The 15,598-nt window shown below is 37.1% G+C and overlaps 1 protein-coding gene across 1 annotated transcript in view; it reads left to right on the forward strand.

The window, feature by feature from the left end:
* Positions 15,142–15,598, forward strand: part of LOC110266739 (protein ROOT HAIR DEFECTIVE 3-like) — a 2,688-nt gene continuing 2,231 nt past the window's right edge. Inside the window, exon 1 of the mRNA XM_021111715.1 lies at positions 15,142–15,252. Coding sequence (XP_020967374.1) covers positions 15,249–15,252 — 4 coding nt within the window. The 5' untranslated portion in view covers positions 15,142–15,248. The remainder of the gene's footprint in view (positions 15,253–15,598) is intronic.

Genomic DNA, 15,598 nt, shown 5'->3' on the forward strand with positions numbered 1-15,598 from the left:
AAGCATGGAGGCTATGGCTAGACACCGAAGAGATGAAGATGCAAGTAACAAGACCATCACAATGATGGCAAGAAAAAGAAAATAAAAAGTATGCTGTGGCTAAGATTCTCATTCACTTGTGGTAAGATTTTGTGAAGAGATCTTGACTTCTCCATACCAAAAATGAAAGAAAAGATCTCGGCCAACAGAGAAGAAGAATCTTGGAAGGATGGCTTATCTCTGATTCTGCTCTACCATCACAGGAGGTAGCTACAGTGGCTACGTGATGGAGGAGGTAGAGATTGGAGCAGATGAAACTATCATCATCATGGAGTATCAAGGGCCAGAAGTTCATCTTGGAGAGCAAGGCAAGGATGAAGGGTTCGGATTGATGAAGATTGGTGACCAAGGAAGGACTAGAGATAATTGCATGTTGGGTTTTGCATGGGTTATCTCTTCTCTCTCTCTGTGGCCGAACTGGTTCTGTTTGAAGAAGAAGAAGAATGGCTTGGTTTGTTTGGTTTCAACCTTGGAGGCTTCTCCCTATAAGTAAGGGTGAACAGTCAGGGTTTGATTCAATGAAAAGAAAAGAGTGAGCACAGAGTTCCTATAGCTTCCCAAGCTAACAGAATTTCTTCTCCTTCAATATTTTCATTTTGTATTTTTCTGTTTAATTTTGTCATGTCTTGAGTCTCATGGAAAAAGGCAAATAGTGAGGTTTGTATGAAAAAGCCATAGAGCGGAAAATGACAGAGAGTGCAAAATTAAAGGAAAAAGCCATAGATGTCCTTAGAGGTCCTTTGTACATTTGTGTTGTGTTTCATGATTCTGTGGGAATCCCCTTGTAAGTTGGGTTAGCACTTTACAGTGAAAGCTTGACAGTGACCAAGTCAAGTTCAGTTTGGGTTTAGATTCTGGACTTGTCCTAGATAGGAAGGGTAGTTCCTAGGGAGAATTGGTGTTTGTAATCAAGAAGGATTATAGTAAAATTTCATCATTGTTGTGATGGAGACTGGATGTAGGCTGCACTGCACTTAGCAGCTGAACCAGGATATATCTGGGTGTAATCTTCTCTCTCTTCTACTCCATTTCTATTTCTGCTACACAGAAGGTAAAATAAAAAATATCTCGTGTCGACTGACGAGACAAAAAGAAAAGTCTTATGGCTGGGTACGAGACAAAAGAAAAAGTCTCGTGGCTGTTTACGAGATAAAAAGACAAAAGTTTCCAGAAGTGGTTTCAAAGGCCAGCAAGTATTGTCAAGTGAAAAGGGGGCTAAGATTCAACCCCCCCTTCTCTTAGCCACTGATAACCATCAATTAGTATCAGAGCTTGGTCTCAAAGAGATCAAGCTTTGCAGCTTGGAGAAAAGATCCAGATGGTAGAAAACAGGGGCTCAAATCTGGTGTCCTACAACTTGACTGAAGGACAATCAAGCAACAGACCTTCTCTTTTCAATGGAAAAAATTACACCTATTGGAAGGAAAGAATGAAATATTTGTGCAAGCAGTGGACTACCGACTTTGGAAGATTATCCTGGAAGGTCCTCAATATCCAACTGTCACAAGTGCCGAAGGAGTTGTCACTCCTAAACCAGAAGCAAGCTGGACCGAAGAAGACAGAAAGAAGGTGGAGCTCAACGCCAAGGCCATCAACTTACTCACCCATGCTATTAGCTTCGAGGAATACCAACGGGTATCACGATGCAGAACGGCAAAGGAAATCTGGGACAAACTTCTAGTGACTCATGAAGGAACCACCATTGTAAAGAAGACCAGGATAGACATGTTAAACAGAGAGTATGAAATGTTTGCAATGAAGGAAGGAGAATCCATTGATGAACTGTTTGAGCGCTTCAACACCATCATTGTCGGCTTGGATGCTATGGGAATCAAGTATCCTGAATCTGTGCTAGTGAGAAGAGTGTTAAGATGTCTCACAAAAGAGTGGGAAACAAAAGCATTAATAAAAAAAGATTCAAAAGAATTGCGAATTGCATTTACATCTGTGACTAACCCCATGGATGATGAATCCCGTGATTCTGAAAATGAATTTGTGTTGTTTGCCAAAAAATTCAGGAAAATGGTGAAGCTCAAGGAGAAAGGCAAAGGAGGCAGTTCAAGAAAATAGAAGAAAGATCTCAGCAAGGTGACATGCTACAACTGCAAGGAAATAGGACATTTTAAATCTGACTGCCCTAAGTTGAAGAAGGAAGAGAAGCCAAAAAGAGGAAAGAAAAAGGGGCTAATGGCCTCATGGGAGGACTTAGAAAATGACTCAGATGATGATGAAGAATCCGAAACCAAGTCTCAACCATGTCTCATGGCAGATCATATAGATCAGGTAATCTTTCACAACCCTAACACTGAAGATCTTCATCTTATGATAGACCACCTGTCTGAAAAAATAAGATGCTTCTTGCTGGAAAATCAAGAACTCGAACAACAAATCACCATTCTTAAAGCAGAAAATAGTTTTCTTAAAGATAAAGTAAGGGAGGCTGAAACTGCTTGTGATCTTATTGAAGAAAATAAGCAGTTAAAAACCCAACTTAGGAGCTGTGAAAGTGATCATTCCGTTGTTGCATATGTGGACTATTTTAAAAGAAATGAAGAGTTGCTTAAAGAGGTCAAAAGGCTTAAAGAAGACTTAGCCAAGTTCACTCATAGTTTTGAAAATCTGAATCAAATCTTGGCTAGTCAAAAACCTCTTTATGATAAAGCTGGCTTGGGGTTTTATAATGATACAAGTTTTTGAAACCCAACAAGCTTTAACAAAACAGCAACTCCAAGGTTTTGTAGATTATGTAACCGAAATGGACACTTTCCCATTCAATGCTTTTTTGGTGAAAGAATGATTGGTGATAAAGTTTACAAAGTTGTCTTTAATTATAATGGATTAGGACATAAGAGATGGTTTAACGTGAAAGGATCCAAGAAGATTTGGATACCTAAGGTAACTTGAGCTTGTTTTGTAGGTGTGCCTAGCATCCAAATGGAAGGAGAATATGTGGTATATGGACAGCGGATGCTCTAGGCATATGACCGGAACGACGACCTTCTTCATAAAGCTTGATGAATATGATGGAGGATTTGTCACTTTTGGTGATGATGCTAAAGGAAAGATAGTGGCTGTTGGGAAAGTTGGTAAAAGCTTTTCATCTTGTATAAATAATGTTCTTCTTGTAAATGGTTTGAAGCATAATTTACTTAGTGTAAGCCAATTGTGTGATTTAGGTTTTGAAGTTATTTTTAGAAAGTTTGTATGTTTGGTTGTTTGTGAGAAAATATGGGATATTTTGTTTGAAGCTAAAAGGTGCAATAATGTGTATGGATTGACTCTTGATGACTTGAAAGAACAAAATGTTACATGTTTTACTTCTCTTGAATCTGAAAAATGGCTATGGCATAGAAAGTTGGGTATTGCTAGCATGTACCAAATTTCTAAGCTAGTCAAGAAAAAATTGGTTAGAGGAATTCCAAATATCAAGTTTGATAAGGATCTTACTTGTGATGCTTGCCAATTGGGCAAAAAAGTAAAATCCTCTTTTAAATCAAAAGATGGAATCTCAACCAAAAGGCCATTAGAGATGTTACATATTGATCTTTTTGGTCCAACAAGAACTCAAAGTTTAGGAGGTAAACACTATGGTCTTGTGGTGGTAGATGATTACTCTAGATTTGGTTGGGTACTTTTTATTGCTCATAAGAATGATGCTTTCCATGCTTTTTCAACCCTTTGCAAGAAAATTCAAAATGAAAAAGATTTAAAAATTGTCCATTTGAGAAGTGATCACGGAAGAGAATTTGAAAATCAAGACTTTGAAAAATTCTGTGATGATTTTGGAATTGTTCATAACTTTTCATGCCCTAAAACCCCTCAACAAAATGGGGTGGTTGAGAGAAGGAATAGAAGCCTTCAAGAGATGACTAGGGACATGCTTTGTGACAATGAGATTCCTAAATTTCTATGGTCTGAAGCTGTAAATACAGCATGTTACATTTTGAATAGGACAATTATTAGAAAAGGGTTGAAGAAAACACCTTATGAGCCATGGAAAGGAACCCCTCCAAAATCTTAAGTATTTTCATGTTTTTGGATGCAAATATTTTGTACTTAATAATAAAGAAAACCTTGGTAAATTTGATCCAAAATCCTATGAAGGGATGTTTATTGGATACTCCACCACTAGCAAGGCTTATAGGATTTATCTCAAGGAACATAGGACCATAGAGGAATCCATATATGTTACTTTTTGTGATTCTAATTTAAATCCCAGTACTGTAATAGATAATGATTCAGATTGTGAAGAAGCTAGAACAAGTAAAGAAAATCCCAAATCTGCTCAAAATGAAGAATCTGCTAGTCCAATTTTGTCTCGTCAGATTGAAGGAGATATTTCCATTTTGTCTCCTGAGCAGGCACGAGAAACTGAAACAGCGAGACCACCAGAAGCTCATCAAAGCTCAACACCACTCCGGAAGCCAAGAGAATGGAAGTCTATGAGGGGTTATCCTCATGAATTTATCATTGGTGATCCCTCTCAAGGTGTAACAACTAGATCCTCAACCAAAAGGCAATCCGAACCAAGAAACTTTGCCCTCTTGTCACAAATGGAGCCCAACAATGTCAAACAAGCTCTTGAAGATCCATCATGGGTCAAAGCAATGCAAGAAGAGATTGCTCAATTCGACAAGAATGAGGTTTGGACACTAGTACCCCATCCGGATGGTAAGAAAGTTACGGGTACTAAGTGGGTTTTTAAAAATAAACTTGGTGAGGATTGACAAGTTGTTCGTAACAAGGCTAGATTAGTGGCCCAAGGTTACGATCAAGAAGAGGGTATAGATTTTGATGAGTCTTTTGCTCCGGTAGCTAGAATGGAAGCAATTAGGTTGCTTCTTACCTATGCTGCCCATAAGGGTTTCAAAATGTTTCAAATGAATGTTAAATGTGCTTTCCTTAATGGCTTTATTGATAGAGAAGTGTATGTGGCACAACCCCCCAGTTTTGAAGATAAAGAATTTCCAAATCATGTTTTTAAACTATCTAAGGCTCTTTATGGTCTTAGACAAGCTCCAAGAGCTTGGTATGAAAGGCTTAGTGCATTCTTGTTGGAAAATCAATTTCAAAGGGGTACCACTGACACTACTTTATTTATTAAAGCATCTAATGATGATATACTCCTAGTTCAAGTTTATGTTGATGACATTGTGTTTGGATCGGCCAATATATCCTTGTGTGAAGAGTTTGGAAAACTCATGACTAGTGAATTTGAAATGAGTTTAATGGGAGAGCTTACTTTCTTTCTTGGCCTCCAAATTAAACAAACTCCTAGTGGTACTTTTATTCACCAAGGAAAGTATGCAAAAGAACTTATCAAAAACTTTGGCCTAGAAAGTTCCAAACCAGAGGGAACACCAATGCATCCTAACAAAAAACTTGAAAAGGATGATGATGGCAAAGATGTAGATGAAACAAGGTATAGAGGAATGATAGGTTCACTCATGTACCTTACTTCTTCTAGACCGGACATTGTTCAAAGTGTGGGTGTATGTTCAAGGTTTCAATCTCACCCAAAAGAATCCCATCTTTCAGCCGTTAAGCGTATCATTAGATACATTAAGGGAACTAGTAATTATGGCTTGTGGTATCCTAAATCTGATGACTTTTGTGCAGTAGGATTTTGTGATGCAGATTATGCGGGAGATAGGATGGATAGACGGAGTACATCTGGCATGTGTTGCTTCCTTGGAAGCTCACTCAACATGCGGTCAAGCAAAAAGCAAGCCACAGTGGCTCTATCCATAGCTGAAGCTGAATATATTTCTGCATCTGCATGTTGCTCACAATTAATTTGGTTAAAAATGCAGTTGGAAGATTACAAATTAAAGATCAATAGTATACCTTTATTTTGTGATAATATGAGTGCTATTAACATCTCAAAAAATCCTGTTTTACACTCAAGAACCAAGCACATTGAAATTAAATATCATTTCATTAGAGAACATGTGCAAAAGGGTACTATTGATATTCAATTCGTAAAATCTGAAGACCAACTTGCGGACATTTTTACAAAACCCCTCTGTGAAGATAGATTCTGCACTTTGAGAAAAAGTTTGGGAATGATTGATTTAAGTTCTATTGATAACTTGTGAAATTTTGATTCTGCTCAGTTTTGTCTCGTAGGAAAGGAGGAGATAAAAATCAGAGTGTGTTGGAAGGGCTGTGATCAAGGGGGAGAGAGCGCCGAAATTAATTCAAATGGGCCCCACCAAAATTCCCTTGACCCCACTCTGACCGTTTTGTTAGTTTCTCTCTATGTAAATCACAATATCTTTTTGTTGTCTTATCAAATCTTGTTGGAAGTGGTTATTGTCAAATCAAATCCTTCTCCTCAACTAATCCCTTGATTCTAGAAAACCACTTTTCAGTTTATTTCAAATAAAAGAGAAACTTCTTTGGGTATTAACCGCTCCTTAATGGTCATTAAATTCCCTCCAATTCTCTCTCCACTCCACATTTAATGCTTCCCTAACCTCCCTCCTCCCTCACTCAATTCGGTTTCTATTCAACCCCCCATCTTCCACTTCTCCATTTTCACTACCATGAAAAAGAAAACTGACCCTAGGAAAAGTGAAAGGATTCTAGTTTCTCAAAAACCGTCCACACCACAATCTCACACCCACATCCATATTCACTCTACATCATCATCTTCTCCCTCACCACCCTCAAAACAAACCGACACCATGCGAAGGAAAGTCATAGCCACTAAGACCTCTTCAAGGAAGAAGAAAGAGAAAGCTCCTGTGGAGAAAGAGGAAGAATCACACACCTCACCGATTCCATCACCACCACCATCTCTACCGAAGAGAGCCACACCCGGAAGGAGTACTCCAAAAACTAAAGGGTTTGCACTGCACAACACCAAGGAACCAACAAACCTGGAGTCCTTGGATTTCAAGAACAAATTCAACAAACCACACTCTCACTATAATCCTGCCAGATTCAACTCGTGTGCTTCATATGAATTCCACAAGGAGGTTATGGAAAAACGTCATCTCTGTGCCACCTATCTCGTCAATCTGGACTCTCTCACCAACAAAGAGATAAATGTTTCTTCTCTTTTTGAACTTCTCAAATGGACTCCACTGCTCCACATCCAGAAACCAGTTTACCTCGGTTTAGTTCGTGAATTCTATGCCAACATGCGACTGATTGATGGCACCATCCATTCATATGTGAAGAGGGTTCACATCACTCTTGACACTGGAACCATTGGGACGGCTCTAGGCTACAAAGAGGAGGGGGCCGAGAGTATATATGGCCGAAAAGTGGGACTCACAAGTCGGCGTCACCTATAAAATTGTTCTTCAACACATTTGTGAGAACTTCTCTGGCTTGGATGGCACTACTCCTACCCACAAAGCCCTCGGTCCCACCAATTCTCTGCTTCATAGGATCATCACCTACATCCTGACTCCTCAAAGCGGCTCCCATAATAGAGTAACATTCTCTGACTCTCTCATCATTTTTGCTCTTGTTACATCTACTCCTATATCTTTTGGTTACCTCATGATCAAACACATGTGGGAGTTAGTTAAAAGCACCAAAAAGGCGAATCTGCCTTATGGTATGTTTTTAACATGTATCTTTGAATATTTTAAAATTGATCTCCTAAATGAGGCTGTAGAAAACAAAGTGTCTATGATCAAAGGAGGTGGAGCTGTTAAAGGAACCAAGGGCAAGAAATTTGTGACTTCGGATAGTGAATATGAAAGTCGGTCTGAGTCCTCTAAAGCAACCGAGTCTATCAAAGAAATTCTCATAGAATTTTCAAATATGTCAGAGCTCATGGTCCAATCCCATAAGGCGGCACGCAAGCTAGCCTATGAAAATGAAAGAGCTTGGATGAGATGCAAGGACAGGGTCAGTTTGATGCTGGAGAGTCTTGAAGAGGATCTGGGAGTTGCTAGTGAGGAAGGGGCTGAGGAATCTGATCTTCATTTATCGTTTTGTGATGCAGATTATGCGGGAGATAGGGTGGATAGACGGAGTACATCTGGCATGTGTTGCTTCCTTGGAAGCTCACTCAACATATGGTCAAGCAAAAAGTAAGCCACAGTGGCTCTATCCACAGCTGAAGTTGAATATATTTTTGCATCTGCATGTTGTTCACAATTAATTTGGTTAAAAATGCAGTTGGAAGATTACAAATTAAAGATCAATAGTATACTCTTATTTTGTGATAATATGAGTGCTATAAACATTTCAAAAAATCCTGTTTTGCACTCAAGAACCAAGCACATTGAGATAAATTATCATTTCATTAGAGAGCATGTGCAAAAGGGTACTATTGATATTCAATTTGTAAAATCTGAAGACCAACTTGCTGACATTTTTACAAAACCCCTCTATGAAGATAGATTCTGCACTTTGAGAAAAAGTTTGGGAATGATTGATTTAAGTTCTATTGATAACTTGTGAAATTTTTTATTCTGCTCAGTTTTGTCTCGTAAGAAAGCAGGAGATAAAAATCAGGGTGTGTTGGAAGGGCTATGATCAAGGGGGAGACTGCGCAGAAATTAATTCTTATGGGCCCCACCGAATTTCTTTGACCCCACTCTGACCGTTTTATTAGTTTCTCTTTATGTAAATCACAATCTCTGTCTTATGTCTTATCAAATCTTGTTGGAAGTGGTTATTGTCAAATCAAATCCTTCTCCTCAACTAATCCCTTGATTCTAGAAAACCAGTTTATTTCATATTTCTTTCACCCCCAACCCCCCATCTTCCACTTCTCCATTTTCACTACCATGAAAAAGAAAACTGACCCTAGGAAAAGTGAAAGGATTCTAGTTTCTCAAAAACCGTCCACACCACAATCTCACACCCACATCCATATTCACTCTACATCATCATCTTCTCCCTCACCACCCTCAAAACAAACCGACACCATGCGAAGGAAAGTCATAGCCACTAAGACCTCTTCAAGGAAGAAGAAAGAGAAAGCTCCTGTGGAGAAAGAGGAAGAATCACACACCTCACCGATTCCATCACCACCACCATCTCTACCGAAGAGAGCCACACCCGGAAGGAGTACTCCAAAAACTAAAGGGTTTGCACTGCACAACACCAAGGAACCAACAAACCTGGAGTCCTTGGATTTCAAGAACAAATTCAACAAACCACACTCTCACTATAATCCTGCCAGATTCAACTCGTGTGCTTCATATGAATTCCACAAGGAGGTTATGGAAAAACGTCATCTCTGTGCCACCTATCTCGTCAATCTGGACTCTCTCACCAACAAAGAGATAAATGTTTCTTCTCTTTTTGAACTTCTCAAATGGACTCCACTGCTCCACATCCAGAAACCAGTTTACCTCGGTTTAGTTCGTGAATTCTATGCCAACATGCGACTGATTGATGGCACCATCCATTCATATGTGAAGAGGGTTCACATCACTCTTGACACTGGAACCATTGGGACGGCTCTAGGCTACAAAGAGGAGGGGGCCGAGAGTATATATGGCCGAAAAGTGGGACTCACAAGTCGGCGTCACCTATAAAATTGTTCTTCAACACATTTGTGAGAACTTCTCTGGCTTGGATGGCACTACTCCTACCCACAAAGCCCTCGGTCCCACCAATTCTCTGCTTCATAGGATCATCACCTACATCCTGACTCCTCAAAGCGGCTCCCATAATAGAGTAACATTCTCTGACTCTCTCATCATTTTTGCTCTTGTTACATCTACTCCTATATCTTTTGGTTACCTCATGATCAAACACATGTGGGAGTTAGTTAAAAGCACCAAAAAGGCGAATCTGCCTTATGGTATGTTTTTAACATGTATCTTTGAATATTTTAAAATTGATCTCCTAAATGAGGCTGTAGAAAACAAAGTGTCTATGATCAAAGGAGGTGGAGCTGTTAAAGGAACCAAGGGCAAGAAATTTGTGACTTCGGATAGTGAATATGAAAGTCGGTCTGAGTCCTCTAAAGCAACCGAGTCTATCAAAGAAATTCTCATAGAATTTTCAAATATGTCAGAGCTCATGGTCCAATCCCATAAGGCGGCACGCAAGCTAGCCTATGAAAATGAAAGAGCTTGGATGAGATGCAAGGACAGGGTCAGTTTGATGCTGGAGAGTCTTGAAGAGGATCTGGGAGTTGCTAGTGAGGAAGGGGCTGAGGAATCTGATCTTCATTTATCTGATGATTAATCTGTTTCTTTTAGTATTTTGATATTGGCATGTTTAGGCTCAATTTGACACTCTGTTTTGTCTGTGTGGATACTGTTCATCCTATAACTCTGTGATACACTATGGATACTTTTTGGAAAATATTTTAGATATTCTGTTTGCTATGTCATTCTTTACAGGTATCCCTTGATGACAAAAGGGGGAGAAATAGTGCAGAAAAAGAAATTGAAATTAACAAAAACAGGGATGAAATTCTTTTGAGAATTTATGATCTCCCTTGTTTCAATCACTTGGTGCGATGATTTGCGATTTGCTTGATGACACATGTGGTGTTGCTTGCTGTGATATGCTTGCTGCGTTTTGATGATGATACATGTGGTATTATGCCTGCTGTGTTTTGCTTGCTGTGATATGCACTTGATTTACCTTGGTGAATAAGTTTGATTTGGAATAATTTATTTTTGGCAGTTCCTTTAAAGCTATAAATATATTCTTATAGTTGCCAAGTTTCACAAATATTTTCCTTACCATAATTATCTTGCTCTAATATCTTAATAGGAAATTATTTGAAAATCACTTGAACAGCAATTCTGTTTTGAAACAAAATTATCTTCAATTGATATGCATTTAATTGATTGTGTATGAGATTGAGCAGAAAATCAAATTATTGATAACAAATGAGTTTTGATTATCAATAAATTCTGCTCATAAATCAAGCCATTCAACATTACATAATGAATATGTTGAATAACATTGTTGCCTTAGGCTTGATAAAAATTATTACAGGTATAAAGCTTCCCTTGGTAAAATAGCATACATTAAGGGGGAGCCATGTGACAATTAGAAAGGGGGAGAAATTCAAATATTCAAAGGGAGTATTCTACTCTATAATCTTTAATTTCTTTCCATTTTAATTTTTTAATAATGTTTGTCATCAAGAGGGAGATTGATGAGTTTGGAAAACTCTAACTTAAATTAGTGATGATCAAACATTATTAATATGATTAATTGCAAAATTATTAGTTGATATTAATTTACAAATATTGATTTAAATAATTTTGCTATGCAGGATTTTAAATTTGGGCCGAAAAGAAAAGATACATACAGCAAGCCCATTAAAAATATTTCAGCTTTGATGCAAAACTTGTTTGGTTCTTAAGGCTGAAACAATAATTTGCTCATTGGGCCAAAATTCAATCATTATCATTATAAGCCCAATATGCTTGTAAATACTCAGCCTTGGTTAAAATGATTAAGTGACTTGGCTGAAGCAAATTGTTAGTTGGACCAGTTTTAATTATCATTAATACAAGCCCAAATAATTTTGCTTGTTTGGTCTGAATCCAATTATGAGAGAAAGCAAATGTATTGCTTCTTGCTTCCAACGGAATCCATTTCTAGCATGTGGTGGAATTCAAATTTCATTAAAGTGAAGTTAATACATGCATTAGAAACATGAGAGAGAGTTGGTCTTTGATGTGATGGTAATCATCAATGCTACACGCTACTCAGCAAAGGGAAGTGGGAAACTTGAGTTTACTTTTGTTCTCTCTCTTTGTTACATTAATTGTTGCTCAAATCCAATGAATATTTTCCTTTCTTTCTCTCTACTCTCTCTTCTACCTTCGGTCATATCATTACAGAGAAAGCATGGAGGCTATGGCTAGACACCGAAGAGATGAAGATGCAAGTAACAAGACCATCACAATGATGGCAAGAAAAAGAAAACAAAAAGTATGCTGTGGCTAAGATTCTCATTCACTTATGGTAAGATTTTGTGAAGAGATCTTGACTTCTCCATACCAAAAATGGAAGAAAAGATTTCGGCCAACAGAGAAGAAGAATCTTGGAAGGATGGCTTGTCTCTGATTCTGCTCTACCATCACAGGAGGTAGCTACAGTGGCTACGTGATGGAGGAGGCAGAGATTGGAGCAGATGAAGCTATCATCATCATGGAGCATCAAGGGCCAGAAGTTCATCTTGGAGAGCAAGGCAAGGATGAAGGGCTCGGATTGATGAAGATTGGTGACCAAGGAAGGACTAGAGGTAATTACATGTTGGTTTTTGCATGGGTTATCTCTTCTCTCTCTCTCTGGCCAAACTGGTTCTGTTTGAAGAAGAAGAAGAATGGCTTGGTTTGTTTGGTTTCAACCTTGGAGGCTTCTCCCTATAAGTAAGGGTGAACAGTCAGGGTTTGATTCAAGGAAAAGAAAAGAGTGAGCACAGAGTTCCTATAACTTTCCAAGCTAACAGAATTGCTTCTCCTTCAATGTTTTCATTTTGTATTTTTCTGTTTAATTTTGTCATGTCTTGAGTCTCATGGAAAAAGGCAAACAGTGAGGTTTGTATGAAAAAGCCATAGAGCGAAAAATGACAGAGAGTGCAAAATTAAAGGAAAAAGCCATAGATGTCCTTAGAGGTCCTTTGTACATCTGTGTTGTGTTTCATGATTTTGTGGGAATCCCCTTGTAAGTTGGGTTAGCACTTTACAGTGAAAGCTTGACAGTGACCAAGTCAAATTCAGTTTGGGTTTAGATTCTGAACTTGTCCCAGATAGGAAGGATAGTTCCTAGGGAGAATTAGTGTTTGTAATCAAGAAGGAATATAGTGAAATTCCAGCATTGTTGTGATAGAAACTGGATGTAGGCTGCACTGCACTTAGCAGCTGAACCAGGATATAGCTGGGTGTAATCTTCTCTCTCTTCTACTCCATTTCTGTTTCTGCTGCACATGAGGTAAAATAAAAAATATCTCGTGTCAAGACAAAAAGAAAAGTCTCGTGGCTGGGTACGAGACAAAAGAAAAAGTCTTGTGGCTGGTTACGAGATAAAAAGACAAAAAGTTTCCAGAAGTAGTTTCAAAGTCCAGCAAGTATTGTCAAGTGAAAAGAGGGCTAAGATTCAACCCCCTTCTCTTAGCCACTGATAACCATCACATGTCATAGAGAATAACTTATTCTTTATTAGAGAAAGTTTGGTAGAATTCATCTATATAATACTACATCAGCAAAAATAACTACCTTTATATTAACTGCGTGAATAGTCATCAAAAAAACGAATGTGATTGCACCGCTAATAAGGCATCAAAATTAAATTATATATATCGGTTCTTTCTCTTAACATTATATATATTATTCGTCGTTGCCACCTGTAATGGACCATAACATATATGGCTAAACACTCCCAAAAACACTTATTTTATTTTAGTATGCGTTATATGATTATTGGAAATTAGTCATGTTAATACAACAAAGAGAAATCAGATACATACTAGAGCACCGTGTAGCCTTACGAAGGTGAAATTCGAAGTATATAGATGTTACCATTTGGACGTAGTTATAAAATATAGAGATATATATAATCTCAGCAATGCCTATCATCCTCAATCTAACCACAACAATTATTTTTTTGGTAATATCTCATTAATTTTTTTACTGGTACGTGTAAGGCCATGTAGCCCATTTAAAAAAATCAAATAGACCAATACAAAATCCATCCATTATTCCGACCCAATTTGATAATCTGCAAAATATATTTACACGTGTTCATCAAATATTGAAGAAGGAAAAGTCTAGGAGGCCAGCAATTTTATTGCATTTTGGCCAGCATATAACCAGCAGAGAAAAGTGAGTCATTGGATGAAATCTCACACCAATCTCACATCATCAAATCATCATTGATGGCTAGTTGATAGCTACCAATCACAAATATTGCTGATCTCCTAGCATTGCTCATTGAAAAATATAGAATATTTGTATATCTGTATGGATATATATATTTGTACACTAGAGTGATCCTTCAATATTTAGTGTTATATTTACATGTCTAATTTGTTTTTTGTTTAGTAAAATGTTAACAGACATTAAGTAATTAATTATGTAAATATTATTCTTGTTTATTAATTAGTTGTATAGGTATTATAAAAGCTATTTGGTATTTACATAAAAAAAATATCATCTTTGATTATTTTAATATTTTTTTACATAAAAAAAATTTCATCTTTGATTATTTTAATATTTTGTTAAGTTATAATTATATTTAAAAACTAAGTTTTACTATTGATATATATAAAATTTAATTAAAAGTTGTAATTAGGTAATCAATAATAGAGACTAATTTAACTACTGATTTTAATATTTGAAGGTTAAATATTAGTGAATTTAAAATAGTGACCATTATAAAAATACAGTAGATCACTATCAAAAGACTGAAAATATAATTGGTTGCTATTTAACGGGAAAAAAATGTAGTAATTTAGTGACTAATCTAATTTGGCATTAGTTTAATAGCACTTAGTTAAAATGGATTGTTAAAATCAATTGCTAAGAATTAGCAACGATATTTTAATTTAGCAACTACTCGGCCGAGAGTTAGTTTTGATTTGAATTCCAGGAGAGCAGCACGAAGATGGCTGAAGAATCCTTTGCGCGCATCATCATCACCCCTAAAGCTGATGGAAACATCGTGTTGATGAGTGGCAGTAGGTGCTTGATGATGAGAAGAAGAAGAAGAAGCAACTAAAAGTGCCATGTCTTTATGATGGTAATGAGCACAGTGGACCATATGCAATGCGATGAAGACTTGGTCAACGTCCACGATGAAGACTTGGCTTCCCTTCCCTTTGGTATGTACGAAGATCAGACAGCAAATGCAGTGGTCGAGAAGGACATACAAAGAAACCGTCGAATCAATTTGGGTGTATCTAGCTACTTTGCTAACCTTCATTAATTTTCCGAGTAATGAGTCCGTAAAAAATAATTATGATCATGATGCTACCTTTCTCTAATCAAGACTCAAGAGCACAAGGATGAGTAAATGGACCTTACCTTCTTTCTTTTTCCGTGGGTCCAAAACAATTAATATGCAACGAAGGAGCCTTGAATTGCCTTGCTATGTATAAAAGACGATAGTATAAATGTTTTGGAGTATAGGCTATCGAAATTTATTTAAGCCGGAGAAAAGTTGTTTTTCATAGTCCTTAACTATCAACTGTACTCAGTGCTCTCATTTTATAGAGTAGTTCTTCCAATCTCTAACACAAAGAAAAGAACAAAAGGAATATGAGTACGTTATTTTCAATTTCTATTCTGTTATTATTTTGATCTTTGTATTTGATTCATGCATTATTGCAAGCAATTTGTCACTAACAGTTGATTAAATATCATACAAACTTCTTTTTTATCAATAAATGTCAGAAGATAGTCGCCACGAAAAATCTGTTTTCTTCCCAAGGCTGAATTAACATAGCTTTATTATTATTATTTATATTATTCTACTTTGTATTCCAAAGAGGGATTTTGCCAAATTCACGTGTTTATGGGTCCATGCATCAGTTAAGTAGTATTTGTCTATATTTAGGATTAAAATCAAAATTTCAGTTATGAGATATAAAATATTTCAGTATTTTAAA

Source organism: Arachis ipaensis, chromosome B09 (genome assembly GCF_000816755.2).
Source record: "Arachis ipaensis cultivar K30076 chromosome B09, Araip1.1, whole genome shotgun sequence".
Taxonomy (NCBI): domain Eukaryota; kingdom Viridiplantae; phylum Streptophyta; class Magnoliopsida; order Fabales; family Fabaceae; genus Arachis; species Arachis ipaensis.